Source organism: Drosophila serrata, unplaced genomic scaffold (genome assembly GCF_035046125.1).
Source record: "Drosophila serrata isolate PLE 108 unplaced genomic scaffold, ASM3504612v1 contig_240, whole genome shotgun sequence".
In the NCBI taxonomy this organism is placed as follows: Eukaryota; Metazoa; Arthropoda; class Insecta; order Diptera; family Drosophilidae; genus Drosophila; species Drosophila serrata.
Window position 1 is genome coordinate 960,899 of NW_028257138.1, and position 27,346 is coordinate 988,244.

General features: G+C 43.1%; 9 protein-coding genes and 1 long non-coding RNA gene across 19 annotated transcripts in view; 3 read left to right on the top strand and 7 right to left on the bottom strand.

Annotated features, from left to right (window-relative positions):
- Positions 1 to 27,346, top strand: part of pdm3 (POU-domain protein pdm3) — a 72,624-nt gene that overhangs the window by 15,465 nt on the left and 29,813 nt on the right. For 8 of the 10 annotated variants that reach the window (XR_015271092.1, XR_015271093.1, XM_086830316.1 and 5 more), the window contains exon 2: positions 5,926 to 6,824. Coding sequence is in view for 6 of the 10 variants with exons in the window: in XM_086830316.1 (XP_086686442.1) it covers positions 5,964 to 6,824 (861 nt within the window). In the remaining 4 variants the exon portion in view is untranslated. Of the gene's footprint in view, positions 1 to 5,925; positions 6,825 to 27,346 lie in introns of those variants that run through there. The other 2 variants (XM_086830323.1, XM_086830322.1) reach the window with 2 other exon arrangements.
- Positions 13,762 to 14,032, top strand: LOC147643957 (uncharacterized). Its single transcript, XR_015271094.1, has 2 exons — positions 13,762 to 13,889; positions 13,949 to 14,032. It is a non-coding gene; the product is annotated as an uncharacterized LOC147643957 (long non-coding RNA).
- On the top strand, positions 18,543 to 19,433 carry LOC110177901 (uncharacterized). Its single transcript, XM_020944874.2, has one exon. The coding sequence runs from the start codon at positions 18,543 to 18,545 to the stop codon at positions 19,410 to 19,412; it is 870 nt and encodes a 289-aa protein (XP_020800533.2). The 3' UTR covers positions 19,413 to 19,433.
- spaw (spacewatch) lies at positions 19,508 to 20,829 on the bottom strand. Its single transcript, XM_020944849.2, has one exon. The coding sequence runs from the start codon at positions 20,827 to 20,829 to the stop codon at positions 19,546 to 19,548; it is 1,284 nt and encodes a 427-aa protein (XP_020800508.2). The 3' UTR covers positions 19,508 to 19,545.
- On the bottom strand, positions 19,508 to 21,984 carry hubl (hug-bell). The gene has a single exon (XM_086830325.1). It carries the CDS (start codon positions 21,982 to 21,984, stop codon positions 21,115 to 21,117), a length of 870 nt encoding a protein of 289 aa, XP_086686451.1. The 3' UTR covers positions 19,508 to 21,114.
- On the bottom strand, positions 22,117 to 22,828 carry whip (whipple). The gene has a single exon (XM_020944934.2). The coding sequence runs from the start codon at positions 22,826 to 22,828 to the stop codon at positions 22,283 to 22,285; it is 546 nt and encodes a 181-aa protein (XP_020800593.1). The 3' UTR covers positions 22,117 to 22,282.
- On the bottom strand, positions 23,055 to 23,980 carry swif (swift-tuttle). The gene has a single exon (XM_086830326.1). It carries the CDS (start codon positions 23,978 to 23,980, stop codon positions 23,210 to 23,212), a length of 771 nt encoding a protein of 256 aa, XP_086686452.1. The 3' UTR covers positions 23,055 to 23,209.
- On the bottom strand, positions 23,055 to 24,837 carry cola (comas sola). Its single transcript, XM_020944900.2, has one exon. The coding sequence runs from the start codon at positions 24,835 to 24,837 to the stop codon at positions 24,076 to 24,078; it is 762 nt and encodes a 253-aa protein (XP_020800559.2). The 3' UTR covers positions 23,055 to 24,075.
- Positions 25,049 to 25,873, bottom strand: boly (borrelly). Its single transcript, XM_020944911.2, has one exon. It carries the CDS (start codon positions 25,871 to 25,873, stop codon positions 25,124 to 25,126), a length of 750 nt encoding a protein of 249 aa, XP_020800570.2. The 3' UTR covers positions 25,049 to 25,123.
- LOC110177953 (uncharacterized) lies at positions 25,049 to 27,190 on the bottom strand. The gene has a single exon (XM_086830327.1). The coding sequence runs from the start codon at positions 27,188 to 27,190 to the stop codon at positions 26,657 to 26,659; it is 534 nt and encodes a 177-aa protein (XP_086686453.1). The 3' UTR covers positions 25,049 to 26,656.

Sequence of the window (27,346 nt, forward strand, 5' to 3'; positions counted from 1 at the left end):
CGACTGTTAATCGATTCAAAATTCGATTACCATAACACTTTATGCCCTCGGCCGAAATAAAACACTTTGCAACCCCCTCAGATAAGTAGAGAGTTAGCCACCCCCGTCGAATGGTCATGTCATGCCATGTTCGAGGAGGAGCAGGAGGATATCCTTTTGACCATGTGCAGTGCCCCCTGCCCGGCGGCCAAATTCTAATTATAATCGCGTATCGCATGTGCCAAAGCCCCAATAAACCTTTGTCAAGCGAACTCCGCAAGCAAGTTGCCGCCCGCCCCGATTCCGGCTTCATGTCATTAGCGACTCACACCAGTCTTTCCATTAATTTTCGCACTGCCACAGAGCTCTGCAAAAAAAGAGAAGTAAAATTAAAAAAAAAAAATGGTAAAGAAAGAAATTTCCATAATGAGCACGTACACAATCACTTACCCCGGGACACATGCAATTCGGGGATTGCGAAAAAAGGGTTTGCGCGTTAACTCCATTCGGGGGTTGCAAAATTTTATAATTAGTTGGCCGTTTCCCGGCACCAAAATGCAGGTTTCAATCCAATTTTTCCTAGCGCTATCATCCTATTTTTTTTTTTTTTTTTTACCAAATATTTAGACGTTGATTATGGGCGCTTTTCCCTTTCCCCGCCTGGAAAGTCTCTCGAGTTGAGTTTGCAAATGATTTTGGTGCGTGCTCAATTGGGGAGTTTTCCTGGAGAACCGAAATGAACTGAACCGAACCGGGCCTTCTCCCGGGCATTTCTTTTGTTTTTCGCTAATTTAGCGAAATTATGTTTTGTGCTCTCATGTCTAGATGTCGTGTGTGCGGTTCTGTGGTGCACTCCCGCTGCCCTTTCCGTAACACTCACCCCTGCTGCAGAGTCCTGAAAGCCGTAGATTATACTACACGAATGCAGCACGGAACAGGACATGCAATTCTCGACCTACTCGAGGGACTCTCGAGTGGAGGGTATGCTTGAAATTTCATCTAGAATGCTAATGAAATTATCTGCTAAAGAAAGAATACATAAATAATTCCCTATTTCGGATGATTTTTTTAAATATTTTAGGTAATTTCTTTGCCATTTCTATGGGTTTAACAAGTAAAATTCACCTCACTTACTTATTAATTCAAATTTTAGACATTTAATAGAAGGAATAAAAATGTGTCTCCATATTTATTTAATATTTAATGAAGTTATCTTTAACTACATTTCTTTGAACCATAAAATAGGGCTTTAGTTTAAAATTTAATGTAAAACATCTTTAGAAATTAAATTTTACCCAAAAAGGACCTCTAAAAAAATGTTTTCAGGGCATTTTGCTATTCTTTATCTCAACCTTTTGAGTGTTCTCCCCCATTATTTCCCATTATTATTTCCTTTTCTAAATGAATTAAAATCGCCAAATGTGGGCGATCGGCGAGGGGCGTCAGCTTTGCGAAACAAAAACAGGAACGAATAAAAAAAAAAAATAAAATGCGAATAACTCATTACGCGGCGCATTAAGGACAATGTCTGAGGGAGTATGAGTGTCCTGGCAGCAGGACCCATGAGAGGGTTGATTTTTCAGCTTTAGACTGGGCATGACTTTGACTTCCTTTCCCGTTTTTACTTATATATATTTTTTTGTACTCTTCTCTCCGGGGGCGTTTGGCTGCACAGGTTTACCTATTGTTGATGCCGTGATGTTGCTGCTATATTGAGTACGCCTTCGGCTATTATTATTGTTGTTTCTGTTATTGGCATCGCCTAGTGCGTGCTTCGTTGGAATCACGCAAATTTCATTATTATTATTATATACTTTTTTTAATGATTTGAGTGGAAAATGAATGAAACGGGCTTACAGAAGGACCACTGACCGGATTGCGAGTGCCATTGTTCCAAAATACTACGGATTGAAAGGTCGAATGCAGGCTAATATTTTAGTGAGAAGGTATAAGAACCTTTACCGTAAGATAATTAAATGATGTGGCATAAGTTGCATTCTTTGAAATAGAGCAATTTCTGTCACTCTTTACTTGATAATGACTTAATATAAAGTTCTAAAGCGTATTAAGCTAATTTAAAACAAACTCCTTGCCAAGTAAGCAACTTAAAGTTCCTGAAACTCCCGGGGGTAACCCATTGTGCCTCTCCATAATATATCAGTTGGTGTATTTCATGTGTAATCGTGTGTAATTTTTAAGAAAATTGCACGTTCTATGGCACACCCCCCAATAACAACCCCAAAAAACAATGCATAACTCAACCCTCTTAAGAACTCAAAACAACAGCAAGTTGCGAAAACTTTTTCTATGCACACGTGTGTGTGTATATGCGTAAATAAATGTTGCATAAATAATTTCAGCTCAATGACTTAATGCTGCTTTTGGCCAATGAAGCCGGCGCATTATTGATTATTTTATCGCCACGGGGTAAAAGTTGGCTAGAACAGCACCGAAAACGGCAAGAGGAGCTGCAGTGGAAACCTCCATTCACTTCCTCAACAGTCGAGTCGTTGGCTATTTAATATGCATTTTGCGCTAATTACAAATCAAAAGAAAAATTTAATAGCCCCGGAGTTGGCCATAAAAATGAAGTTGTCCATGGAAGCGGGCATAAGAGGACGTGAGGAATCGACGTCCGTTGCCCGGTTTCTAATCAAAAATTGCTTTGTGCCACATTTGGCTCCTAACTCTAAATGATGGCAAGTGTGCTACAATTTAGTTTGACTATTAATTACAACAAGTTGCAGCGGGGCAGCACCACCAGCAGCAGCAGCAGCAGCAGCAGCAGCGACTGCAACAGCAACGACCACAGCAGCAACATGTTCTACATGCCTGCAAAGCCATGCAAAATTATTGATGATTTTATTAATTTGAATATTGCCAACGAATTGCTGTCGAAGACAAAACGCTTCGGCAAACGACCAGATGCGATACTATACTCGGTACTTGATGCTGGATGCTCCAAACTCGATCCAGAGACAGGGGAGGCAGAGACTTTGAATGATAAATTTTTTGTTCGCTTAGAAAGTTGCATGGAAATTGCAATTTATAGCTTGGCAGCAGCAGCGGCAGCAGCAACATGTTGCAAGGGGGCACAGCAAGAAAATGAGTATAATTAGACCGGTTTGTAATGCGTTTTGCGAGCCGATATAGGATGGGAGTACGGCATATGGGTATGGTATAGTGTGTCTCATGTTGCGGATGATGGCATGTTGCTGGCGTGCTTTGGAAATGAAGTGAGCTTGATTTGAATTATAGTTGCCAGGCCGGCGATAATTAATCGTGCTATTTAGTGTGCTACATGAAATTCTACTAGTTTGCCTAGTTATTGATTAGATTTCGTGGCGAGCGGCGATCGCAGGAAGCGACAAAATGTTGCCGTTGTTGCATGTTGCTATTGGAGTTGCTGCCGTTGCTGCTGCTGCTGCTGCTGCTGCTGTTGCTACCTCCGTGTGTAATTTGGCCAGACTTTAATATGCGCAAATTGTACTTAATTTGGCTGCACATTTTGTCGCTACAATTTGCTTTCACAACATGTTGCCAAAGAGCAGCACCAGGGCCCAGCTAGCCACGAGCAACTTGCAACGAGCAACTTGCAGCGCTCCCTTGGATTCCACCAATACTCACCGATATCACCACTCAACTCCTGCCACTCCGGCAGGCTTTTGGCATTTGCTGTTGACGCATACTCGAAATTATTTTGTAGGAGAAGTCTGCATGTGTGTGTTGTGTTTTTGTAGTCGCTTCTGATATTATGCATTGTTTTTGCTTCTTATGGCGCCGAGTGGTGGGGTAGCCAGACATTTGCATGCAACGTACGAAATTAATTATTACGCCCTCTCACAGCCCCCTTTTTCCTGGCCAAAAATCTACAAACACGAAGCTTTTGCTCGGGCTCAGAGACTCGGACTCGGACTCAGGCATTGGCATTGCATGTCCTGCACACTCCAACTTTCAAGGCACAATCCTGGCATTCTTTACCTCTCTCCGATACCGATTTCCCCCTTCTGCTCTTGCGGCTCATTACGGCGTTGGCCATGTGGCCATGTGGCCGGAAAAGTGCGTTCGTTGACTGCTGCCGGCTGGCCAGTGTCGACACAAACAACAGGCACTTGGGAAAATCTATTCTTGATAATAAAATTGAAGATGGGATATATTAAGATGGTATGGAAATCTTACTTAGTTATTATGATATTTAATTTAAAAATAAAAGAGAGCGGCAGGGGTTTTTTTTTACTTAACCCTCCTTAATTAATACGTCTAAGGTTATTATAAATTGATTTATATTCTTCTCAGTGCATTGGTAACAGCAAACTGAGGGTCCGAATCCGAGAGCTACAGAAGTTCGAGTCCGACTGCGACTCGAGTTCCGAGTTCTGAGTTCCGAGTGCAGTTGCTTGCAGTATTACAACTGCAGGCAGGTCCTTTCAAGGGATAAGGCGGGGATGTCTGTGGGTGTGTGGGTGCTGGGTGTGTGTGCAAGGGACAGGAGCCAGCTGTATGCATTATGCATTAAAATCAACGCCCGTTTTGTGTAGACCTGCAGACAATGCAACGAAGGCAGGACCCCTTTCCACTTCCTCTCTCTCTCTCGGATCTCTTGCCTGCTGCCATTTTTTGGGGCCAAATGTCAAGGCGGCATAGGCATTGATGTTCCCTTTTGTGGACTGTAGTTAGGTAAGCTCTTTAGCAAGCAAATCGTTGCCCAAATTAAGGCGCCTTTGGGGCTCAGATTTGAAGATTCCCTCGGAGAGCCTGCGAAATAAACTTTAGTGGAATCTATTTCAGATGTGAGGCGATTACGGAGAGTCCTTCGTTCTGCTTAAGTCTACTACGTATTATCTTTATCCCCCCACTCGGATAACTTTTCGTTGAACATTTTCGTACATTTTTCCTACGTATTCTTCCTTCTTATTGTATGCAGGAAAAACTTTCTTGCCAGACACGTTCACCACATTACCCCCCGGCTCTCCTTTCGTTTTTCTGGACTTTTTGGTCAGTTGTCCCTCTTCGGGCATAAATTATAATGCAGAGTAGGTGTAAAATTTTCGATTACGACTGTACAGAGCGCCCAATTGCACCAAACTCCTACCATCCACGCAAGTTGGCATCGGTTCTGTACAGAAAACCACCCGTATGCTTCGGTCTTGGTGTCCATCATTCCGATTAAGGCACATGGAGAAAATATTATATATACTTTTAACACTAAGAGTGAATATATAATAATACCAACATTAACTATGAAATCATTGATAAATGATTAGGAAACTTTTGTAAATAATGCTTTACATTCCTTAGAGGTTTCTTTTCAAAGTCCTCATTTCTTATATATGAATTATATTTGATATATTCTGACTGTGTAATTTTCTCCTCACAATTTCGGCGGTAAAGTCGTTCGTTGTCCTGTGGAGAACGTCGTGGCTTGGCAAGGACATGGCCTCAGAAACGTACTACGACTCCGACTCGGTTACACATTTTGCATTTGCGAAATTATGCAGCTTGTGTGTGTGTGCCAGGGGGTATCCTTTGGCTCCTTCCAATCCTTTCCCCATTTGTTGTTTGTGCGCCCTGTTGCCGTGGTCAACCGACGGGCAACAGGGATAATTAATGAAATTAATGCTCACGGGTATGGGTTTTAAGTGCACGAAATATTTTCGATAAACGTAAATTCTAAATTATGATGCCCCCCAACCGAGATGTGGGGGGAATTCAGCCAGACGACATTTGATATTTAAGGGTAAGCAATGTGGCATTAATATCAGGTAACTGCAACGTTTGTATATTTGGAAAGTCCTTTGTAGATAAATATTCCTAAATATTAAATGAATCCTCGACGATAATTAAAGCAATATAATATATGTCTCAAAATCTCCCCTATTAAGCCTGAATATTTAATGGTCTCCAGAAGGTACTTATGTCCACTCTTGTCTCTCGTTTTTTTTACAGGACTCAGCCAGGATGCGAGCGGGTCAGTGACACGTGACATGGCCGAGGGCTGCGAGGACTCTGCCGGTGCCGCTGAATCCACGACATCACAGTCACAGTCACAGTCACCGTACACAACGCTCGACAAGATGCTGGGCACCGTGCTGCCATGCGAGGCGGCCATTGGTGCCACGCCCGGCGGCGGCGGCGGCGGAGGCGGCAGCAGCAGTAGCAACACCAGCAACATCAGCAACACGAGCCACACCAGCGGCGGCAGCAGCAGCAACAACAACAACAACAGCGGCAACGGCAACATTGTGAAGCTCGAGTACTGTGATGGCAGCTTAATGCCCAGCTCGGCGGCAAGTGTTAATAATAATAATGCCAATGCCACCAACAACAACAACAACAATAATAATAATAACAACAATAACAATAGCAGCAGCAACAACAACAATACCAAATTGCAGGCAATGATCTGCAACAAGAGCAACAATAGCAGCAACACGAATAACAATAACAACAACAACAGCAGCAGCAGCTCATCATCTTCATCATCATCCTGTTCCTCATCGTCATCATCATCCAGCTCAGCGACCAGCACCCTAACCAGTTGCACCACCGCCGCCGTTGTGCCCTCCAATTGCTCCACAAATGCCAACAAATCGCCACTGGGATCGGTATCACCGTACTCCCAAAGCTTGGGCATGGGCATGGGTCTTGTCCTGGGCATTGGAGCCGGAGCTGGAAGCAGTCCTCTGAGAGAGGCCAGTCCGAGTCCAAGTCCACTGAATGCAACATCCATGTCCAGCGTCGTTGCTGTGAAGTCACCATGCAGCGGAGCAGCGCCTGCATCACCGCCATCGGCATCCTCGAACAGCTCATCGCATGTCCTGGCGCTCAACATCAAAACCGAGTCGGTGAGTCGAACAGAAAAAATGCTGAATTTATAAATTACCCAAATTAAACTGAGCAACTTTTGGTGGGGATTAGAAATAAGGATTTGGAATATTTTATATATTTACTGAAAGGGGAATTAACATAGGTTCTTATTAAAATAATATTATGAGAGCACAACTTCTTAATATGAAAACAGACTTCAAAAGATATGACGGACAAGGACCTTAACAGATATTACAGAACAGTGGCCTTTAAATATAGTTTTCTTATAGAATAGAAAACTTATACTTATTACTAGTTCTTTTATAGATCTGTGCTTCTTATATATCTCAACTATATTATTTCCTGTGTACAAGTTTTATATATTTCCTCAAGTATTGAAGGATGCCATTATCCTGACCACCTTTATAGGTGTTTTTTTAGAAATGTTTATTAGGATGAAGCTCTCCCTTCTCTGAATTTATGTATAATATATCTATCTATCTTCGATGGAAATTCCTTACCCCCTCGTGACTCACGTGCTTCCCTCACATCACTAAATTGATTTCTGGCTCGCATTTAATTAGCATGCAAAGTCCAAGACAGACAGACGATGGACAACGGATCATTAATTAGTCGCCGCTTCGAAGCCGCTTCGAAATCAGTTCGATCGGCCGGCGGGCAGCAGCAACATTCTGTTGCAACTTGGCCAATCAAGGGCAAATCCGACCAAATCCGCCACAGAATCGCGTTGAACTGCCGCAGGCACTGTCTTTCCGTCGCAGTCGTGCTCTAGAATCGCCAAACAACGGACCGAAAAAAAAGTCAAAAGAACAAAAAACCCAAAACTAAACTCAACTCTGAGAGCGGTCAAAATATTTTTGTCCCAATTTTAATGACCATAAAAACCGATCGCAGAAGGGGAAAAAAAGAGACTTTTGTGCAATTGTCAGCAATAAATAAAAATTTCGCATGTCCTCGTTGGTTTTGTTTTGTTTTCTGGGGTCTTTTGTGGCCTTTTTTTATATTTATTTGTTGCCTTGTGGCACATAGTTTAGCGGCGAATCAGCCGAAAGAACAACAAATCGATCTGTTGATCGCTGCGAGTTCTATTTTCAAGTTTATTTTGAACTAATTCCTGTTTGCCATTGGTCTCTGGGGGCGATTGTTGTCGTTGCTCGTAAAAATGACTAAATTATGAGATCGAAAAAAAGGGATCTACATGGAGGGAGAGAGACCCAAAAGTGTGTCAGGCCAAGGAAAATAAACAAGAAAAAATGTGGCGGGAAAATGACACCAGTAAAGGGTTTTAAGCAAGATTTTCTTTGGCCTGCTATGATGGTTTCTTTATTGCTTATTTTGATATTATTATTTATTATAAAACCTAGTGAAAGAACAGCTTTAATAGTTGACCTGATTAAATGCTAAAATATAATCTGTGCCTTGACATATTAATTTACTCTGTAACCGATATAAATTGTTTATAATTTAGCCATTAAAATTCCCAATTAAATTCGCACGAATTTACCGATTTGCTGACCCAATTCTAATGGCAAATCAATTCTCGCTGCCAAGTCTCGAGTATTGAGTATCTCTTCGACCGCATTTTATGTGTTTGGCGTTTTGGGCCGCTTTGTCTCTGTCTGAAGCTTGGTTGGTATCCGTCGGATACGATCCGCTCTAATGACACAATCAGCTCACACGATACAACACGCACACTTGGGATCCAGCCGAGTCTGGAGATACTACTCACCTCCTCCTCCACCACAGTCTCCTTTACAACCTAAATGCTGTAAAAAGCAATTAATAAAAAAATAAAGCAATCAAAATATAAACAAAAAAATAACAAAACAAAAAATACTTGCAAAAAATAGAAAAAGTGCATAAAATTTATGTGCAGGCAGTCAAATGAGTAATCGACTGCGACGGGGAGACAAGCGGCAACAAAGCCGTAACATTTATTGAAAATTAAGCAAAAAGTTAAGAAAAAAGCACAAGCTCAAAGCCAGCAATAATAATAAGCGCGAAATAATCAGCACACACACTTACACACACGGCGATTGAGGAAAAATATATACATATGTGTGTATACATGAGAAATAAATTGTCTATTGGCAGCGCCAAACAAGAAAATCCAGGTGCAATAAAAATCGAATTAGAGGCCAGAGGAAAAAAAAAAGTTATAAGTACAATCTATTGAAAATTAATGCGCTAAAGGAACTCAATATTGTAGGAAAATACACTAACTATTGGGGCTTAAAAGGATATCTTAAAGGATGTCTAAAAGGATTTACTCTTTGGGTTTTATATATGTATTTTTTTTATTTAAGTAGAAAGAGTTGGGGTTTCTTAAAAGGATACTTGAAGAATTAGGTGTAAGCCTCATTAAAGTTCTTTATTTATTTACCAATTGAAGGTTTCTCTTTATATATATATTTATAAATATTATATATTTATATAAATATTATTTACCTTAAGTCTTGCAACCTCTTTAATACCCTTCCTCAGGGGGCAGCTGGTCTTAACTTGTCTTGAGATATATTACACCTAATTATTAGAGCCTGCTCTGCACGGACTCCATTGAGCACGCAGCTGTACCTAGTTATTCTATTTTTTCCTTGATTTTTCCTATTTTTTTGGGCCAAGGCGGCAGCACTTGAAAGCTAAAAGTGGCCAACCCGCTGGGTGACTCATAGGCGTCTAATGAGCTGCCGCACTGCAAGCCAAGCCAAGCCTTTGGCCTTTTGGTCAATCTCCGGCTAGGTGAAAGTCGAGCACGGACTCTATGAGTCTCCGCTAATTATAAGCGGATCACAAATTGCACTCCTTCTGGCCGTCGAAGCACGCCGCGCATGCGCAATGAACTGATGAGGCCCCATCCAGGAGAGCGGGTTCTACATACGTGCGTGCCAAGCGGATTTTGTGGGTGTTTTCTTTTCTTTACTTTATTATTATTTTATTTATATTTATTTTCTTCTGCTCTGCTCGTGGCAGTGTCATCGCAACGATGATGATGTTTATAAGCGATGATGAGGTTTGTGTACGAACAACCGGTTTCTGCATGTTACTTTAAATGTTGCAAATACATGAGGCGGGATTATCCAGGCTGGCTCAAAAGAAAAAAAAAAAAAGCTGGCCTGGTTCTTGCTCCAATGTTCTTGGCCCTGGTTATCGTACCCGTAACTCCCAGCTGTGTTGCATGTAAATCGTTTGTAATTAGTTGAAAGTCTTGACGCGTAAATGCAACACAGCTAAGAGGCAGAAGGCAGGCTGGCAGGCTGGCAAAAAGCATTAAAGAGGACCAGGCAATAATTGCTTATTAAATGAATGTTTTGTGCAAAAATTTTTATGACTAACCACGTGAGCGCTAAATTGACTGCAAATGAGCCAAAAGATGACCCATTGTCGGCACCGAAGGAAGGCTTCGCACGGGGGTAATTTAAATGGTAAATGCATTGATAAATGGTTGGGTCATTTAACCGGACTGAAATATTGCCGCTATAGGCGGTAAGGTTTTAGATTTGTAAAAAGAACAGATTATAGTTCCCATTAAGTAGGGAGAAATACCACAAATTTAAGGATTATAGGACTATATATAAAATCCATTGTTACATTTCTCTCTCTGCATCAAAGTCTCCCTGTCCCGAAAACTCAAACATCTCCTAAACAAGACCCAAATTTCTTGGCAGACATAATTTTTCGTTTTACTCAGTTTTCGTTGATATTAATTCAAAATTAATTGCAAATAAATTACAAAGCAATTTGTGTGTCGAGCTTGTTGACTGCGGCTTTCGTGCCCCCTCCTAGTCTCCTTTCCCGTTACCAGTCCCAAGCCAGCTGCATGCAACATTGAAATTGTCAGAGAGTTTAAGTATAAATTAATTATATTGCAAGTATAAGTTCAACTTATGCACGTCCACGTAATGCCAATAATCATCAGGCAACGTGGCAGCAGTGTCGGCAACAGCCGTGTAATAAGTATCTGGCAAGTTGATTTTGACGTTGTCTGGCTTTAACTACCCTGCCTCGGTTATACTTGCCTTAATTTCATTTCATTTACGCAAAACCGAGCAAAAAAAAAAAAAAAAAACTATAACCAACTGGCAAATTGCCTTCATCTTAATTATGGTGGTATTAAAAAATTATTAACAATGTTGCTGACGTTTTGCCGACAACTACAACGTTGGTCTGTTGGCTTGCAAATATCATAAATAATTAGTTGAAAACCATGGCGTGATAATGGATTTGATGAGTATTCCTGGGAAAGAAAAATATTTGTTATGGGTCTAGTGTTTATTAAATTGTTTGTTAATTTGGAATTCTATTGGTTTTGAATACCATTTAAGCGAGCTTCTTCATTGAAAGATACTTACGAATAACTTATATTTTAGTTGTTCAAGATGATTTTCCTTAATAAATAATATGTGTATATTATCTATGAAATATTTTCTTCAGTTTTTTACTTCTTCTCCACTAAAAATCCCCTGCTGACTCATGAATCTTTGTATCTGTAAGAGCTCCTTGCATATGATTCAGCTTGCAACATCTATTTGGACTCCCAATTTGACCTTTCCTTAGTCATATGCCAGATGGTCCCATCGAAGAGTGTTCCATATTCTGGATTGACCCTAGAATATCCACTGAACCATCGATGGTAACCAGTCGGGGTTAATAATTAGCAAAACGCGATTTGGTTCAACTTGGCCGCCATGGGAGAAAATATTAAAGCCATGCCCACTGGCCATATGAGCGGGAAGCTGGAGCTGGAGTTGGAGTTTTGGCATTAAAATAAATTTAATATAGCCGCCACGGCCTGAGCCGGTTGGCCCAAAGCTGAGCCTGAACTTGGCTCTGAGTCTCCCCCCTCTCATAATTTGAGGGGGTGAGGTTGCGAGGGGACCAGGTCCGATCCAAGACGAGGCTGCTGTTGCTGTTGCAGTTGCAGTTGCCGATCCACAAAAGCCAACTCGAAACTGAGACACTCCACAGACGCTGTGTGGCTGCCTCCAAGTTGGCTTCAATTAAGCCCGTGTGTGTGTGTGCAATAGTTAAAGCCAAAAATAGCATTTAAACTCATTAATTTAACGCGTGATTATGACCATGTTTGTAAGAGTACAACTCCGACTCCGACTGCACTCGGAGTTCGTGGCTTGGCCAGTCCAAGCTGGAAGTCTTGGGGTCCGGAGTATGAAAAACGTTGCCAAAAGGCATAATATTTGTTGCCTGTGTTATTGTTAAAGCTCTCTGTATGTTTTTTTCTTGTTGTTGCTGTTTGGTTTTGGCATTTATTTTGCGCTTCTTTTGTGGCATAAATGCTCAAAACATTGGCCATAGAGCCCATGGGTAACCCGAGAGATAGGGACAGTGAGAGAGGAGCGTGTTTTTGGTTGGGTTTTTGGCTCTCGGATTGGTTGAATCGTTTCGCATCGCATTGTTGATGTTTTATGCATCAGCGGGACAATCCAGCCAGCACTGAGAGAAATATCTATATATTAAATTAGAATGTATTGGAAATTGATTGATTTTAATATATGTTGATATTTATAAGGTATTTAGAACACACAGAAGATTTATTACACTAATGAAATGGAGGAAAAATATATACTTTATTAAGATAAATATTATTAAACATTTGAAGATAAGTTATTAAGTATTATTATTTAATAGTGCACAAGGATCTGTTCAGTTTTCAGTTGAGAATTATAGAAAAATGAATTCATTTTTAGCTCGCCTAATACATATAATTATTTATCATCTGTCTTTTGTTTATATGTAATAATTCTTCCAACAGAATATCCCTTAAAAATTCTACTTCTCTAAGCAGAAACCATGTTATTTTAGGTGTCTTATAATTTCCCAAAATACCCACATTTCCATGACGATTTTTCTCGGTGCATTTGTTTGAATGCGTCACAAATTAAATGCACATTCGCCTTGGCTTAAGGAAAAACCCGGCAAAACAAGCAAGAAAAACAGCAAAAAAACATAAAAAAGATGCCACAATTGCGATAATTTTTCTATTTGTTAGCATTGCGTTTTGGCCCCAAAAGAAATTGGCCATGAGCAGACATACCTTTATGGTTTCACCGAGCGGGAGAGCATTAATTTTTTTATGTGCTCATTGTGGGGCCAAGTCCAAGAGCAAGACCAAGACTAAGACCGAAGTCGAACTCCAAGTCGGGTTGTTTATTTAGCCCAGCCATGCAAAGGAGCGACAGTGGATGTGGATGGAGGACTCCGTCTCCTCCACTTGATAATTGCAATGAAATTGCATTCTACTTCCATTTAGCCAAAGGCGCTAATTCGTTTATTATGAGCTCGGGTTGGTTGGTTGGTTTGGTTGGACTGAACTGGAGGCACTGGAGGTACCGGGGCCAGCTTAGTAGATCCACTCCGCAGATGGCATAGAAAATTTCCAAGAAAAATGCATAATTTTCAACTCTATGCATTTGGGTGTGGCACAGATAATAAAAAATAGAAAATAACAATGGCAGAAACAAGTTTTCTGGCTGATTTTGTTTGTTTAATGAGTTCACTGTGCAGGAGGGAAATTTGAGTTAGGAGTTGGGAAAGGAAAACTCAAGGCTTTATATCTAATAAATACACTTAATTAATATTAATAATAAATGGTGAAAGTAATTAAAATTGACTTAGAAAACATCAACTTACAATTACAAGCATTCCCCCCTCAATCTTTATTGATTTTCCTTGAGTTTCTTGTACCAAAACATTGCATTTAATAAACCACTGACTTTACACAGTAATTAGTCGACTCACTAATTGCAGCTAATGTGCATGTGCTTGGAGTACCAAAAAGGACCAAAGGACTTTTACCGAAGTTTTTGTTGGTGTCATCGTTAGTTGTCCTTGTTTGTTGCTTTATTATTGGCACTGCCAATTAAGTGAAATTTATGTGCTTCAATAAATTATGAGTGCCGCAGCTGACATATGCGACACACAGTTCGAAAAAGAAAAGGAGGAACAGTAGAAGGTGGGGGCGTGGCCGAAACAGCAGAAGCCAAAAACATTGACGCAAAACTTTTTGGCCAAAAAGGAAGGACAGCGGAAATGTGGTTCTGTTGGTGAGCGCGACACATGTCGCTAAGGTAAAATAGTTATTAGTAAATATATTCAGCACTTTATTTGCATACCCCGCACCGCACAGGACACCCCTGCAGGACATCAAGGGTATATATCACACATACGCCGGGTTGTCCGCCAAAACAAGCTCGTCCGTCAGAGGGTAACTAATGAAACAATTGACGTGCTGGGAGGGTCCTAAAAGCCGGCTGATACCCGAACCGAACAGTAGTTGACTGCAATAATTATTCAAGCGCCAAGAACAACAGGCAGCAGCAGTAGCAGCAGGAGCAGGAGCAGGAGCCGCAGGAGCGACAGCAGGATCAACGTCACGGCAGGTGCAGGAGCAACATTGACAGGAGCAGCACAGGGAGCAGCAATTGCTGCTGGATAGATGGCTATTATGCGCCCAACTTAACCTGTTTTAGTAATTAATTTGGGTATTGTATGTTTTAATTAGTTTAGAAGGCAACAGCACACACACGGGAGACTGATGACAGCAAATTGAGCTTGTATTTTTTGGCAATTGAGAAAGCTATTGACCTTTGAAGTCAGATCAAAGTAAAATTTACTTCAATAATATTCATGTTTTAAAGTAGAAACCTCTACTTAATTGCTTTCATGACTTTAACTCTGACAATAAACCCATGTCTAATGATATCGCTGTGGTGCATTTTGCACACGATTCCGCACACACCCCCGACATTAACTGATGTATTTTCTAGCTAATTACTACCGACTCCTGGCGGACTATATGTTGTAGCCTTCGAGGGCGGCGTCTAAAACATATTTCATCGTCCAGCTAAATACACTTTTAATTATGATTTTGCGTTAATAATTATGACCTAAGCTAACGGCGGCTACAAAACGAGTTGCAAGTGCCTGTCGTGCCTCATGCTGTTGTTGCAGCTCGTAATGGCCTACGATACCCAGTGGACTGGTCGAAGGGCTTAAATTAATAATTACGCGAAAGGCAAACGGCGACTTGCCGGCGACTCCTCGTCCTCATCCTCGTCCTCGTCCTCGTCCTCGCCGTTTGCATGCAAGTGAAAATAATTAATGCACTTAATGTGTAATTATTTCAATTAAATGATATCCCCGCTTGCTCTCGCCACTATCGACCAGATCCTGTTTCTGCTTAATTGGGTGGGACCGGGCTGAATTAAGGTCGGCCTAATTGGCATTTCGTTTGGCGATCATTGATAGTCTCTAAAATGAGAAGAAGGATCAATTTGCGAATCAAGAAACCAGTTTCACACGAACTTGCTCTTGACTTGGCTTTTGTTTGCATTAAGGGGAAAATCGTTAATGATTTAAATAATCGTTTTATAATTGGTTCTTTATGCTATCGATCAAGTATTATCAATGATATGTATAACTTAGGAATAAATATAATAAGTGATTCATTTATATTCTTTCTATACTCTTTAAAGTAACTACATAATTAAGGTTGAATTTAATACTCCATTGAAATATCACTTATTTCAGTATTTTAGAAGGACTCTCTTACTAAAGTGTAAAATGCTCATAAATATTTATAAACGTATCATGTACAAGTGTACGAATATAACATGTTTCTAATATTCATATCTATATCGAAAATCTTTAAAATTATTGCCATCACAAAACTTGATTTGCCTTAATTATGCTAATGCCGTCGCAAGTGTCTTGGCCGGATTAATTCGCTAAATCTCAGCGGGTGAATTTATGGCATCGTCCAATTGGCTTATAGTCTAATTGAACCAAGCACTTAACTTAGTCGGGGTGTTAACAAACTGATTACTGGCGTTTTCTCAATCACCGCATTGGTATGACTTATGCACTCCACCTGCAACATTGGCAGCATAATTTACAGCATGCCATGTCATTTCCCCTTCCTTTTTGGCTTTCTTAATTCGGTTTACATATATAAAACATACATACTTGTATATATATTTTTTTAAGTCCGCAATTATATTGCGATTAGAAAGTTTTTGGTCCGCTCGCCGGCTTATTGATATACCACGGACTGGCTAATGTTTCTGCTCATATTTCTGCAAATCCAGCCGGAGTTAGCATGCAGCCTAATGGCACATTTATTTATTACGGCCATTTGTGCGAATTACGCTCGCGTGCTCCGCGGCTCTAACTTCCTCTCCGATGTCCTCTCTTTCTCTCGTCGAAGTCTTTTGGCCCGAACCGGCGCCCAGAAGTTCTCAGTTAGCGACCAGAACCGGGATGCCCACACACACACACACTCCCCAGGTCTGGGCCAAAAGGAAAACTCTGGCTGAGAGCGGCAAACTTTTGGTCACATTCCAGAGAAAATACTAAAAGAGAAATTGAGCTTAGGCCAAGGCAAGGAAAAGTCAATGGATGTAGATGGAAATCACACAAGTAGGCTGGCAAGTTGACCAAAGCTTTTAAGGCTAATAAGAAAATTTATTTAAAAGAGTACATATTTAATATTAAAAATAGAAGAATATTATTGAAAATGTAGCAGCACATTTAGAACACAATTTAATTTATTTCACTTAATTTATACTTCCCTTTAGAATTACACAATTTATTATTCTCGTAATATTATCAACTTATTTTTTAATACAAACAATATCAGAAATGATAATTAACTTTGAAGGCATTCATAAATATGCCATTGTTCAAACCTTTTTATAGCCTCGAAGGGTATTATAATTTTAGTCAGAAGCTTGAAATTTAGTGCATGTAGTTATAGTTATTTCAACTTTGATTTGTCAAAAGAAATTTTCATTAAACAATATCGATAAACATTGATTTAAAAAATAAGATCAGTTAAAACTTTATTATAATCGATTTCCGGTACGATCCTACAATTTTAGCATCTGCGAACTTTGGCTTCCATTAGTATCCATTCTTGTTTTAATCTTATATCTTTTCTTCTTTTTGTTCCTTAATTTCATTAAAAATCCTTAAATAGAAAAGACTTAAATCTCATATAATTTATATGCATAATTAGTAAGTGCAGCTCACATGCCAGTCATAATCTCGGAGAGAAATCACATTTTCCTCACTCCTATTCGGTTGGCCAGTGTACACAATTTGATTATGCCATGTCCAGCAGCTATTTTAGATTTGATTTTCCTGCACGTTTTTCAGTATTTTCCCGAGCTTGATGTTTTTGTGCCCCCCCTCCGCCTCTGCCTGCTTTTGCTTCCCTCTACTGCTGCCCGTTGAGTATTTTTCATATTTTAATTTAAATTAGAGGCCAACACCCACTAAGCCACTCAGTGGATGACGATGGCCATGATGGCTGCTGCTGCTGCTGCTGCAGACAGTGGAAAAGCTGTTTGTAACTCAGTCAGACACTCTCCGCTCCAAGCTTAACGCGCTGATGTATGCTAATGAGCCGGCATTGTCGCCGGTTCCGTCTCCTCATCCTCCAGCTGGAGCGTCTCATCCTGCTAACTCGATTGCCAGAGGAGTTCCCAGCCGGAGCGCTTCCATAAATATGCATAATGCAATTAACAGCCAAATGTAATTGCAAGCCAGAACAAGGAGTAAAAAATATATAAAAAAAGGGGAAAAAGTAAAGTAAAGAGAGAGTGGCATTAGCAGCTGACAAACCACCCGCATGGCAGTCACTGTCCTGTCCCGTCCTGTCCCGTCACATCACATCACATCACATCACTTCACATCAGTTGAGTCCGCTCGACGATACATGACAGTCGCTCTCCTTCGCTTTTGCATATGCCCGACTTTCCCGGCCAACCTGTTCCCTCGCACATTTTAATTAGGCTATTAAACAATTGCAGAACGCATGTTGCCGGTGTCTGTCGTCTCCAACCAGTTTCCCAGTCGGTCGGTCGGCCTGTCCTCGCAGTTCCGCCTCAAAACGATCTGCTCCAAGTCGATTCGAATCGAATCGAATAGCTTCGAATCTGTTCGGGCGAATCTGTGCCAAATTTCGCATAAGAGTCAGACTGCCAACAATTTAAAGCCGAAACGCAAAACCGACAAAACTGAATAACCGTTGCGTGCCTAGGCCCAGTCAGTGTCTATGGAGTTTGGCTTTGTCTCTGGGGTTGCACTGCAAAAAGGTCTAAGGTATTAGAAGATGAACTTTACCACAAGAAAACCTATTAATACATTTAAATATATATAAATAAATACTCACTTAGTAGAAGATTTATAATATACTTTATTTATATTTCCAACAATATAAACATCACATATTTTATAGACCAAAGTCTATGAGTATTTTTCCCCCGTGTATATTTGCCTTTTTCGCCATCTATCTACGGGGGCCTGGCCAACTTCAACTTGGCCAAAAAGAAAACTTCACTTGAGCTGGCCCGGCTGGCTGATTGGGCGCGCGTTGTTTTGCATTTCCAGGCCAGAAACTGCGGCTGGGTCTGCGTAATAAAATGCATTTTAATTTGGCTAAATGTTCAATTAAATTTAAACATGCGCAGTCCGCTGTTTGCAATTTTGTGTTGCCTGTCGCTGCCGTTGCTTCGGAGTTTGCCATTTTCCGCACAAGTTGCAGTTGCAGGCAAGGACTCTCCATCGGGGCTTTTCCTTTACCGAGTTTTCCAACAGCAGGCCTGGCACTCAACTATATATATGTGTATATTTTTTAACTTTTCCGGACGAAACACAAGCACAAATTATGTTGATCAATTTTAAAAATTCAAATTTTTAATCTACCAATATTTTGGCAAATGTTTTGGTCTATCCTTGCGAAGGCCTTTACCTCGCGGCAGAGCATCTCAAAAAGTGGCAGTCAGCCGTCAGGAAAGCCTCCGGGAAAGCCACAAGATAAGCCGCCGGGAAAGCCACCAGGACCACCGACCGGCAAGGATCAGTGTAAGACGCGAACGGAATGTCAGCCGGCCCAGTTCTGTGCAGAGTCGGACAGGTTCCACTCCATGTGGGAGCCACCCAAGAACCTTCCGCCACCATATCCCTTCGTAGTCCGACGTTCAAATGAGCTCTGTTGCGAACCCAACTGCACCAAGCCCTTGCCCTCGTTCGACGAGCTGTATTATCATCCATCCTGCAAGAAGGGTCCCTTTCAGCGCACCTGGGTGGAGTGTCCCGAGTTTATGGTTCGCAAGAAGGTAATCTGCCGCTTCGATAAGCTGGAGGCCCTTGAGCCGTCACGCCGCTTGGCCAAGAAGCGGGAGCGAGTCACTCAACCACCAAAGGATATGGCCACCGGCCCGTGTCCGCACCTGGCTCCTTTGGCCCGCTGCATTCCGGGCCGTCGTCCGCCAAGATGTCGCAAGGACAAGACGCCTGCCTGTTGCCGCAAACTATGTGCCCCAGTGCCCTGCTGGTCGGAATGCAAACAGCCACCGCTGGCAAGGCTACGCCCGAGATCCAGCGAGTGCGAATGCAAGCGTCCCATTACTCCCTGTGAGGTGGAGCGGGGCCGCCAATATATGAAGATCCATGGGCCAAACTATGTATGCCCCAAAGATGTCCGGAAGGCCATGAAGGAGAGTCTAAAGATGAAGGTTAACAAGAAGTTTAAGAAAAACAAGAAAAAGAAAAACAAGGTTAAGATAGGCAAGGATAAGAAAAAATAAATTTACATTTTTGACTAGAAAGTCTTTTGAGAAAAAGAATATAGATGGAAAACCCTTAGTTCCTTTTTGAAACAAAGAAAAAACAAACGTAAATCTTAATATTATTTTATGAATTTTTACTAATTTGTCAAAACTAATCCACACCATGACTCTCCTCGTCGTCGGCCATCATCAGAGTGGCTTGGTATTTGGTTTTACCAGACTCCAGATCGTGTAGGGCTTGCTTCAAGACCAAGTGCATTAGGTAACGTGACTCGGCCTCCGAAAGTTGGGTAGAAAATTTGAAGCCCTCTGTTAATGGAGAGTTTTCATTGCGTCCTGCAACAGTTAGCTCTTCCTGGATAGGCACATCCCCCTCATTGGCTTGGGAGTAATGGCTCTGACTGGTCTTAGGAGCTGGTACTTCGATGGTCCTGAAGGGTTTATACGTATGTATGGTTTCCTGCGGCTGAGGGTCATGCCTGACAACTCGATTGGGATAGAGATTCGGGTTCGGATTGGGAGTGGGAGTGGGAGTGCTCTTGGCTGGTGCTGCAGGTGTGCTCTTTGGCGAGTCATCAGCGGCCGTTACCTCGTCGAGTGCCTCGGGCTCTTGTTCATAGCTCAGCAGCTCTTCCTTAGGTACTTCTTCAACTTCAGTGGTCATCACAGGGCTTTCAGATTCCACCTGAGCCTCCATTGTTACCTCTTCCTTTTCTTCCACATCAGAGACATCAGCATTCGCTTGGTTGGGGTTCAATTTGGGATTTGTGTATACCCAAGAAGCCATCTGAGGTTCCGAGTAAGCTCTTCCCATGACGCAATCCTCCTCGACCATTGAATCGGCGGCGGAATATGCGGTGGCGTTGCATTGCTCGGGGTACAGGGCCTTCAACATGAATGAAATCTGACTCAGCTCCTCCATCATAAAGTCCACATTCTCCTTCACAGAAGCCAGAGAGTTTCGTTCGTCCGTGGTAAAGGATTCGGAGGAGCTGAGCTCTCGGTTCAGTTGCTCTCGCAAGGCGAGCATTCTACCAAACTGCAATTCCTCCTGGAACTTCTGATGCTCCTCCTCTTCAGTGGTCTCTTCTTCATACTCGGAATACGAGTACGGATCGTCGGCCTCATTGGGACTCGGTAGACCTGCCAGCTGCTCTACGTCCAGTTCATTGTTCTTAAAGTTCCATGTGGCGGTGAATCCATCATCGGTCATCTCGTTATCCTCGCTGCTATAAACTTCTGGCCAGACATAGTGGTAATTTGGCTGTGCCAAAGGCTTCTTCATTTCGACCCGCTTGAGCTTACTCTGCACCAGGTCAGAGGACGAATCAGTGTCATCGGACAGACAGCGAAACTTATGTCGACAACCCAGGTATAGGTGGCCTCTACGGAGGAAACCGCATGGAAGACCTCTCACGACCGACAGACGAGACATACTGGAATTTTGAACAAGTCCTAGAGGTAGAGCTTTTTTACGAATGTTCAGTCAGCTCTGAGGTAAGCCAGATAGGTGAGTGAGGTAGTTGCTTTCAAGCTACACTGACACCAAAAGCCGGCTGACTGAGAGCCTGCTGTGATCGAAAAACTACCAACCACCAGAAATCACATAGCTAAGGGATATGGTTTTCTGGTGAAAGGGGTTTCCCTGTGTAAATCTCTGCTGCAGTTTGAAATTTGCTGCAGCAGAGATTCAAACAGGGATCACAACAGGTGGCGACAACTACGTGTCCTTCTTATCCTTCTCGTCCTTTCCGCGATCACAGGGAAAGATGCTAATGTTGTGCTTGGCCATATGCCTGGCCCACCGTAGTTGGACGCAAATAGGATTAAACTCCAGGCATCTGCACTCTGGGGGACGGCCGGGTATCACGGCCTGATCCTGCTGGATGCACTCGGAGTAGCTGGGGAACGGGCACTTGGTCTTTTCGCAATCGGAGGGAGTTGGGAATATTTTGCAACTCGGCGGACTGCGAGATACCCGACAGTATGGCATCCTTAGCTGAGGACAGCTCTTGTCAAGGCGATCCATGCGCTTCTTCTCATGTCCCGCGGTGCAGGCAATCTTTGCTTGGGGTTTCTCCTGGGACTGGGGTTTCGTTTGCATCCGGCGTTCGGTGTGCGGCGGTACGGCATCGCACCAACAGCAGACCCTTTTGGGCACCATACGTGGCGTGCATTCCCACCAGGTGCGCTGATAGGTGCGATTTTTATTCCCCGGCTTATAGTAGAGCACATCGAAGCGAAAGGCTTCACACTGCGGGCAGCAGATCTCCTTGGGAAAGTCCCACTCCACCACTGGTTTTACATACTGCTTGCCCTTATATGTGTCCCACGTGTCCTTGAAAGCAGGCGGCGGCTTCTTGGAGTCCTTAGCATGACCAGACTCCAGATTGCGTTTGTTCGCACAGGCTGAAAACTGAGGTGGACTGTCATCGACCTCACTGCAGTCGGACTCACCGCTCTCCGGGCACGTTTCTTGTCTGCCCTTCTTCTGGGCTAGCAATGCGGAGCCGTAAAAGGTCCGAACAGGAGTGCCAAGATTTCGAAGGTTGGATAACCGCATCAAATCCTTGACCACACGGATGAGCATGGCTTGTGGATTTAATTTTGACTTCCGGATCGGGTGGGGAAACAAAACGTAATCCTACAAATTGCCGAAAATAAATTGGGTGTCAGTGGTCATTTTTTGGGTGACTTTGATGTCTCTAAAAAGTAAACAATCTTCTCAACACGAAACACGTTTATTCTGTAACAGATTGTGGGCCATCTCCGATGCCTGTTACCAATCTCAGTCGCAACTCGACTCTACACACTTGGCGTGATGCAGTAGTGTCTTAGCTGTGAATGGGCTTGGCAACAGGATCGTGGGATGGACCTTGTGTGTCCGGCTAACAGCAGTCCCTGTACACTTTATTGGCATGGAAGGCAAGGGAATCTTGGCCAAAGGGCTTCAAAGGTATGCTCTGACCCTGGAAAATACTGGCGAACGGTGCTGAGAAGCGCGATGAGCCCAGTTGCTTCCAATCCTGCGATCCCTTCGATTTACTGGGTGAGACTTCAATGTTTCTCGTATAGTTAAACTGTGGTGCTTGCGTCTTGGCTCTCAGGAGTGGCTGCTCAGCCATATTAACCTGCTGGAACTTTTGACTAATGTTGGAGAAGCTGGCCAATGGCTGCCACTTGGCAGCGGGTTTTCCCAATGACTGCACCTGTCCGCCGCTCGCCAAGGGCTTGAGATAGGCCACCGTGGCTTCACTACGCGGCAAGGGATTCACACTCCGAAGGGGACACTGAGAGTGGGACAGGAACTGGGACTGCGACTGGGACTTGGACTCATTCCGCACCAGTGTAGGCTGGGCTGGACCGCGGGAGTAGCGGACCAGGATCTTGGTGAGGCGCTCGGCGCACATTGTGGCCAAAATTGAGGTTGACATCCTCGATCGTTTTGCGGTTCCCGGTGTCTTCTTCTGCTCTCGAATTTGCGTCTATGGGTTTGGACTACAATAAGTCTGGCCTTCGAAATGTCTGAATTGAAATGTACGTTCGATTTGGAGTTCCTTTTAATTTAAAATGTGTCGTCACACCAATATCATGGCCTGATAAACTTAAAAAGCAAGGCTTTCTGAATTCACTTCTTTTGTGACTACAACAATAGATCAATTTTGATAAGTGCATCTACTTAGGACTTTATTATTTTTATTTACACATTTTTTAAAAATATTTATTTGGACTGCTTAGAATTTGGTAGACAGCCTCATCTGTGAAAGCAAAACAATGACGGCAAGTCTTGGGTATCTTGCATTCATTGCTCCGCTTCAACAGTTGGGCTGAAGGTCAATGTTTTTTCTATGGATTTCCACCTGCATGGCCACACATCTGGGCACAGTTTCATGACATCTGCACTCGGACCTTGGGAGAGGTGGGTTGCCCCTGTGTAGTTCCGAATACGAAGGATACGGGGCACGTAGCCTCGTGCAGATGGTTTTCACTCTGGGTATCTTGCAGCAGGGCTTGCAGCGCGCGGGCCTGCAGCAGGGCCAAAAGTGCTTCCGACACTTCTTTTCGGGATCCTGAATGTACTCATTTTCGGAGCAGAGCGCCAAGAGCTTCTTGTAATCCATGCCACAGATTTCTGGGCAACGCTCTTTGATACGATAGTTCACCTCGGGCGGATCGATACCATCCAGACAGCACACCTTCCGCAGACGTTGCCTAACCGGCGGACACTCCACCCAGGTGCGCTGGAATCGCCTGTTATCATACTGGGGATGATAATACATTTCGTCGAGTCGGGGCAGAAGATCCTTGCACTTCCTTAGGTCGGTAATCGTGTTCGATGCCTCCCACATCGAACGGAAAGGTTCCCGCGGCGGTTTGGGTGGCTTAGGTCGTTCTGGAACCGCACAGGAATCCTTCGTTCGCCTTTTACAGCACTTCAACTGGTCTTGCGGCGCCGGCACATCCTTTTCTACCGCACAAGGGATAACCATGGGCTCCGTGGGGCATGGCATTCGCGGAAATTTGGTAATTTTAAAGGAGTATCTTCTGCAGCCCCCGCGGTAGATAAAACGAAGTGCCGACTTCATCCTTAAAATTTTGAGAGTGCGAAGCGAATGTTTTATAAAAGTGACTGAGTAAGCCACTGGTTACTGTGTTAACTCTAGATTCCAAAAAAATCTGTTCAAAATGGGAATTGCAATCTTGGCTTGTAAGCGATGAGGGGTTTGGTGCAGGTCTTGTGCGCCATTTTATGCCTATGGTATTTGGCCAATCCATCGCATTTGGTGGGCAGCGTTAGGCAGGCACATTCGGCTGGACAATAGGAGGGAACCAGGTGCCGGCAGACCTCCGAGAAGCTGGGCATCGGAGCTGGCGTCTTGATGCAATCGGTGACCTCACGTATTCGATGGCAGTCGGGCGGGCGACGACCCTGTTTGCAGCCTTTTGCCAACATGAAGGATTTGCAAAACAATTCCATTTGAAAGTTGTGCTTTTCAATGTTCGTTAGCGCCTTCTGTAAAGGTGGGCGGGGACGGCGCTCCACTGGCGGAAAGCGCTCCGGATCGGGACAACAGGTGTCCCTCGGTCGCAGCCAAATCAGCGGGCATTCGGGCCACGTGCGTTGAAATTTGCGGGATTTATCCGAGGGTTTGTACATGTCTTTGTCATGCCGGACTAGCTTCTGATAGCATTCGTGATCGGGTTTATCCACCCGTTCGTAGATCTCCTGCAGATGCATGGGGTACTTGTCGCGGGTGAAGGAAGGAAACTCAAACGCACTCATTGGCTTTGGTGAGCAGCTATCCTTGCCCACGGCACACTTGGCGACCTCCTCATCACGCATCCGACGGCATTGACCGGCACTGGCATCGTAGTTGCCCCAATTGTAAATACTCCGAAGGATAATTGAACGCCGGAACCCGAATAGCTTCGAGCAGAGCATCTGGAATCAATTTTGACAAGGGTTATCCGAAATAAAAGAGTGGGTCGAAAAATAAAATTATGACATTACAGACAAAGGACACTTGACTTGTGATTGTTCATATAATATTAAGTATAGCTTTGATGTACTCACTTTATTCTGAGTGTATGAATGTTTCATCAATTAAAAATTAAAATTGTGTGATCCCAAGCCACCCTCCTCCAACAAACTCTTTCTTTCATAAATCAAATAATGATTTTTGGTCCTTTATTCGAAATTAGGTGGCGTAAAACAAAGGAAAAGAAACCTAGGACTTTTTCATGCGGAAATAGTTCCACACCACGCACATTGGCGGTGATTTAAGGCAGAAGCACTCTGAGGGGGGCAGGTCTGGCAGCGGGTCCGTTAAACACTCCGAATAGGAAGGATATTTGGTCCTGCGCTTTACACACCCAGAAGGCCGGTTTTCTGGGAAACAACCAAGAATGTTTGCTTCCTTGCATAAGGGTGACGTGACCCTGGGACAAGGGCTGGACGCCTTGTGATGGCACTGCCCTAGTCCCAGCTCCATGTTACTCCCGGGGGGACATTTAGCCTTAACTTTGGTCCGGATGCGTCTCTCATATACGATCGGGCGACTCTTGCAGACGGCCTTGCGTTTGCGCTGCTTCAGTTCACACTCGCACCAGGTGCGCTGGTAAATACGTTTCAACTTGTCCGAGGGCTTGTAGAGCTTGACATCCCTGCGCGGGAAGGCTTTGGCACAAGGATCGCCGCACTTCGCCTGGGCATCGTAGAATGAAATCGGCACCTTGAACTCTATATCGGAGCGACACTTCCTGTCGCCGCGTCTATTTGCAGTCCAGCAATGGTCCTTTTCCGAGGCATTATCTGGGTTCCCAGACTTCCCAGCCTTCTGCACATCCTTCTTCGGAGCGGGCAACTTGCATCCGCCGTCACCACAAGAGGACAAGTTCCTACGCGACTCCATGCAACGAAGCTGCTGCCGCGTTGCTGCACCTTGGGCACGGAGTAGCGTCCTCCGCATTAGCCACATTCTGCTTTAACTTTAAAATCGAATCAACCAACGAACTCGAACCGGTCACGTTTTTAAACCAACTGAATTTTGTTTACCATAAAAAATTTTGAAAATAAAATTCTAAAAAATCCGAGAAATTTTCATGACGTCGACCAGTGAGGAGGAAACATATTATCCTACTGATTTTATTTCCAAGTTGCTGCTGTAAGGTTAGTTTCAGGGCCTGCTGATTATTGTTGGTTTTTTGTTATTATAATTTAAAACAATATATTAACTCGGCATTTCTTAATATTCGTCATACTTCTAGAATGTTTTATGCGTTGAAGTAAACATTGATGCAACTGCCTGCCTCTGCAAATTTTCTCTTGTTTTAGTTTGATAAATACTTTCATTGAAATTTAAATTTTATCATAAGCTTATTATATAGTAAATATTTAAATATATCATTAAGTTGATTTGTCGATTTGCAATTCATTCATTACGGTTTTTATTCATCAGATGCTGATGCATGTAGCAAAGATAAGCAGCAAATACAAGGCTCAGGGAAACCCAACTATATTTAGCCATGAAAATTGCTAATTATTCTTCAAAAATTAATATTTATCTAAAATGTAATGCGTGCAAACTGCCTTAGTGAAACAAGAACAACATTTTTGGGTTATTTTTTATTTTTTGCCATTTTTTTGTATTGGTTTTTTGTTATGCGAAATGGACAACCGATGATGTATTAAGTTGGATCTCTTCGTTTTAGTTGTTTTGCTTTCTTGTTATACTACGAACTGGACAACCGATCTTCACTAATTAATCTAATTGGAACTCTTCGTTTGACAAGCGTTCGGCAACCACACCAGCCTCGTAGTGGCGCATCTTGCGCTTCTGCTGATCGGAGATGAACCTCGAGAAGAACTCGCCCGCCGGTATGGCAACCCTCTGGAGTCGCCTCTTGGCATCGAAGTTACGCCGAGACGTCGTACCGTGACTCTTTGCCACTGGTTTCTGATAGCGAGGTTTCGCTGTCTCCGCCTCATCCTCCAACTGCAGTTCGTCCTCCAACATACTGGATTCCCGCCATGTGGACTGGTACTCGCGCTCCCTCCAGCGTCTGGGATTGTACATGGTATCGTCGAGGCGGTGGGTTGGCCCCTCCGACATCTCGCCCGGTGCTGGTTTGTGCTGGTTGAACCAAATCCGCCTGTAGTTTCGATTCTGAAGGTCATCACCCGGCCAATATCTTGTATCACGGAATCGAAACTCAGATATTCCACGCGTATCTATGCCACACCCTAGTTCAACGGCCAAAAGACGTTTCATTGCCAAAAACTTTTTCGAAAGCATTTTGAAATGTTGGAATTGCCGAATTTGTTTGTTTTTTTTATTTTCTATTTTTTGTTGTTTTGTTTGGTTTTGTAACTTTTTTCCAAAAATAAATCTAAAATTGTTGAATATAAAACTGAACTGAGTTGTTGTCCTAACGAGCCGAACTTAAAAACT

What these genes read in the sequence shown, in the direction of transcription:
- LOC110177901 (XM_020944874.2), top strand. Translation starts at nt 18,543, where the DNA reads ATGTTTTGGTCTATCCTTGCGAAGGCCTTTACCTCGCGGCAGAGCATC.
- spaw (XM_020944849.2), bottom strand. Translation starts at nt 20,829, where the DNA reads ATGTCTCGTCTGTCGGTCGTGAGAGGTCTTCCATGCGGTTTCCTCCGT.
- hubl (XM_086830325.1), bottom strand. Translation starts at nt 21,984, where the DNA reads ATGCTCATCCGTGTGGTCAAGGATTTGATGCGGTTATCCAACCTTCGA.
- whip (XM_020944934.2), bottom strand. Translation starts at nt 22,828, where the DNA reads ATGTCAACCTCAATTTTGGCCACAATGTGCGCCGAGCGCCTCACCAAG.
- swif (XM_086830326.1), bottom strand. Translation starts at nt 23,980, where the DNA reads ATGAAGTCGGCACTTCGTTTTATCTACCGCGGGGGCTGCAGAAGATAC.
- cola (XM_020944900.2), bottom strand. Translation starts at nt 24,837, where the DNA reads ATGCTCTGCTCGAAGCTATTCGGGTTCCGGCGTTCAATTATCCTTCGG.
- boly (XM_020944911.2), bottom strand. Translation starts at nt 25,873, where the DNA reads ATGTGGCTAATGCGGAGGACGCTACTCCGTGCCCAAGGTGCAGCAACG.
- LOC110177953 (XM_086830327.1), bottom strand. Translation starts at nt 27,190, where the DNA reads ATGCTTTCGAAAAAGTTTTTGGCAATGAAACGTCTTTTGGCCGTTGAA.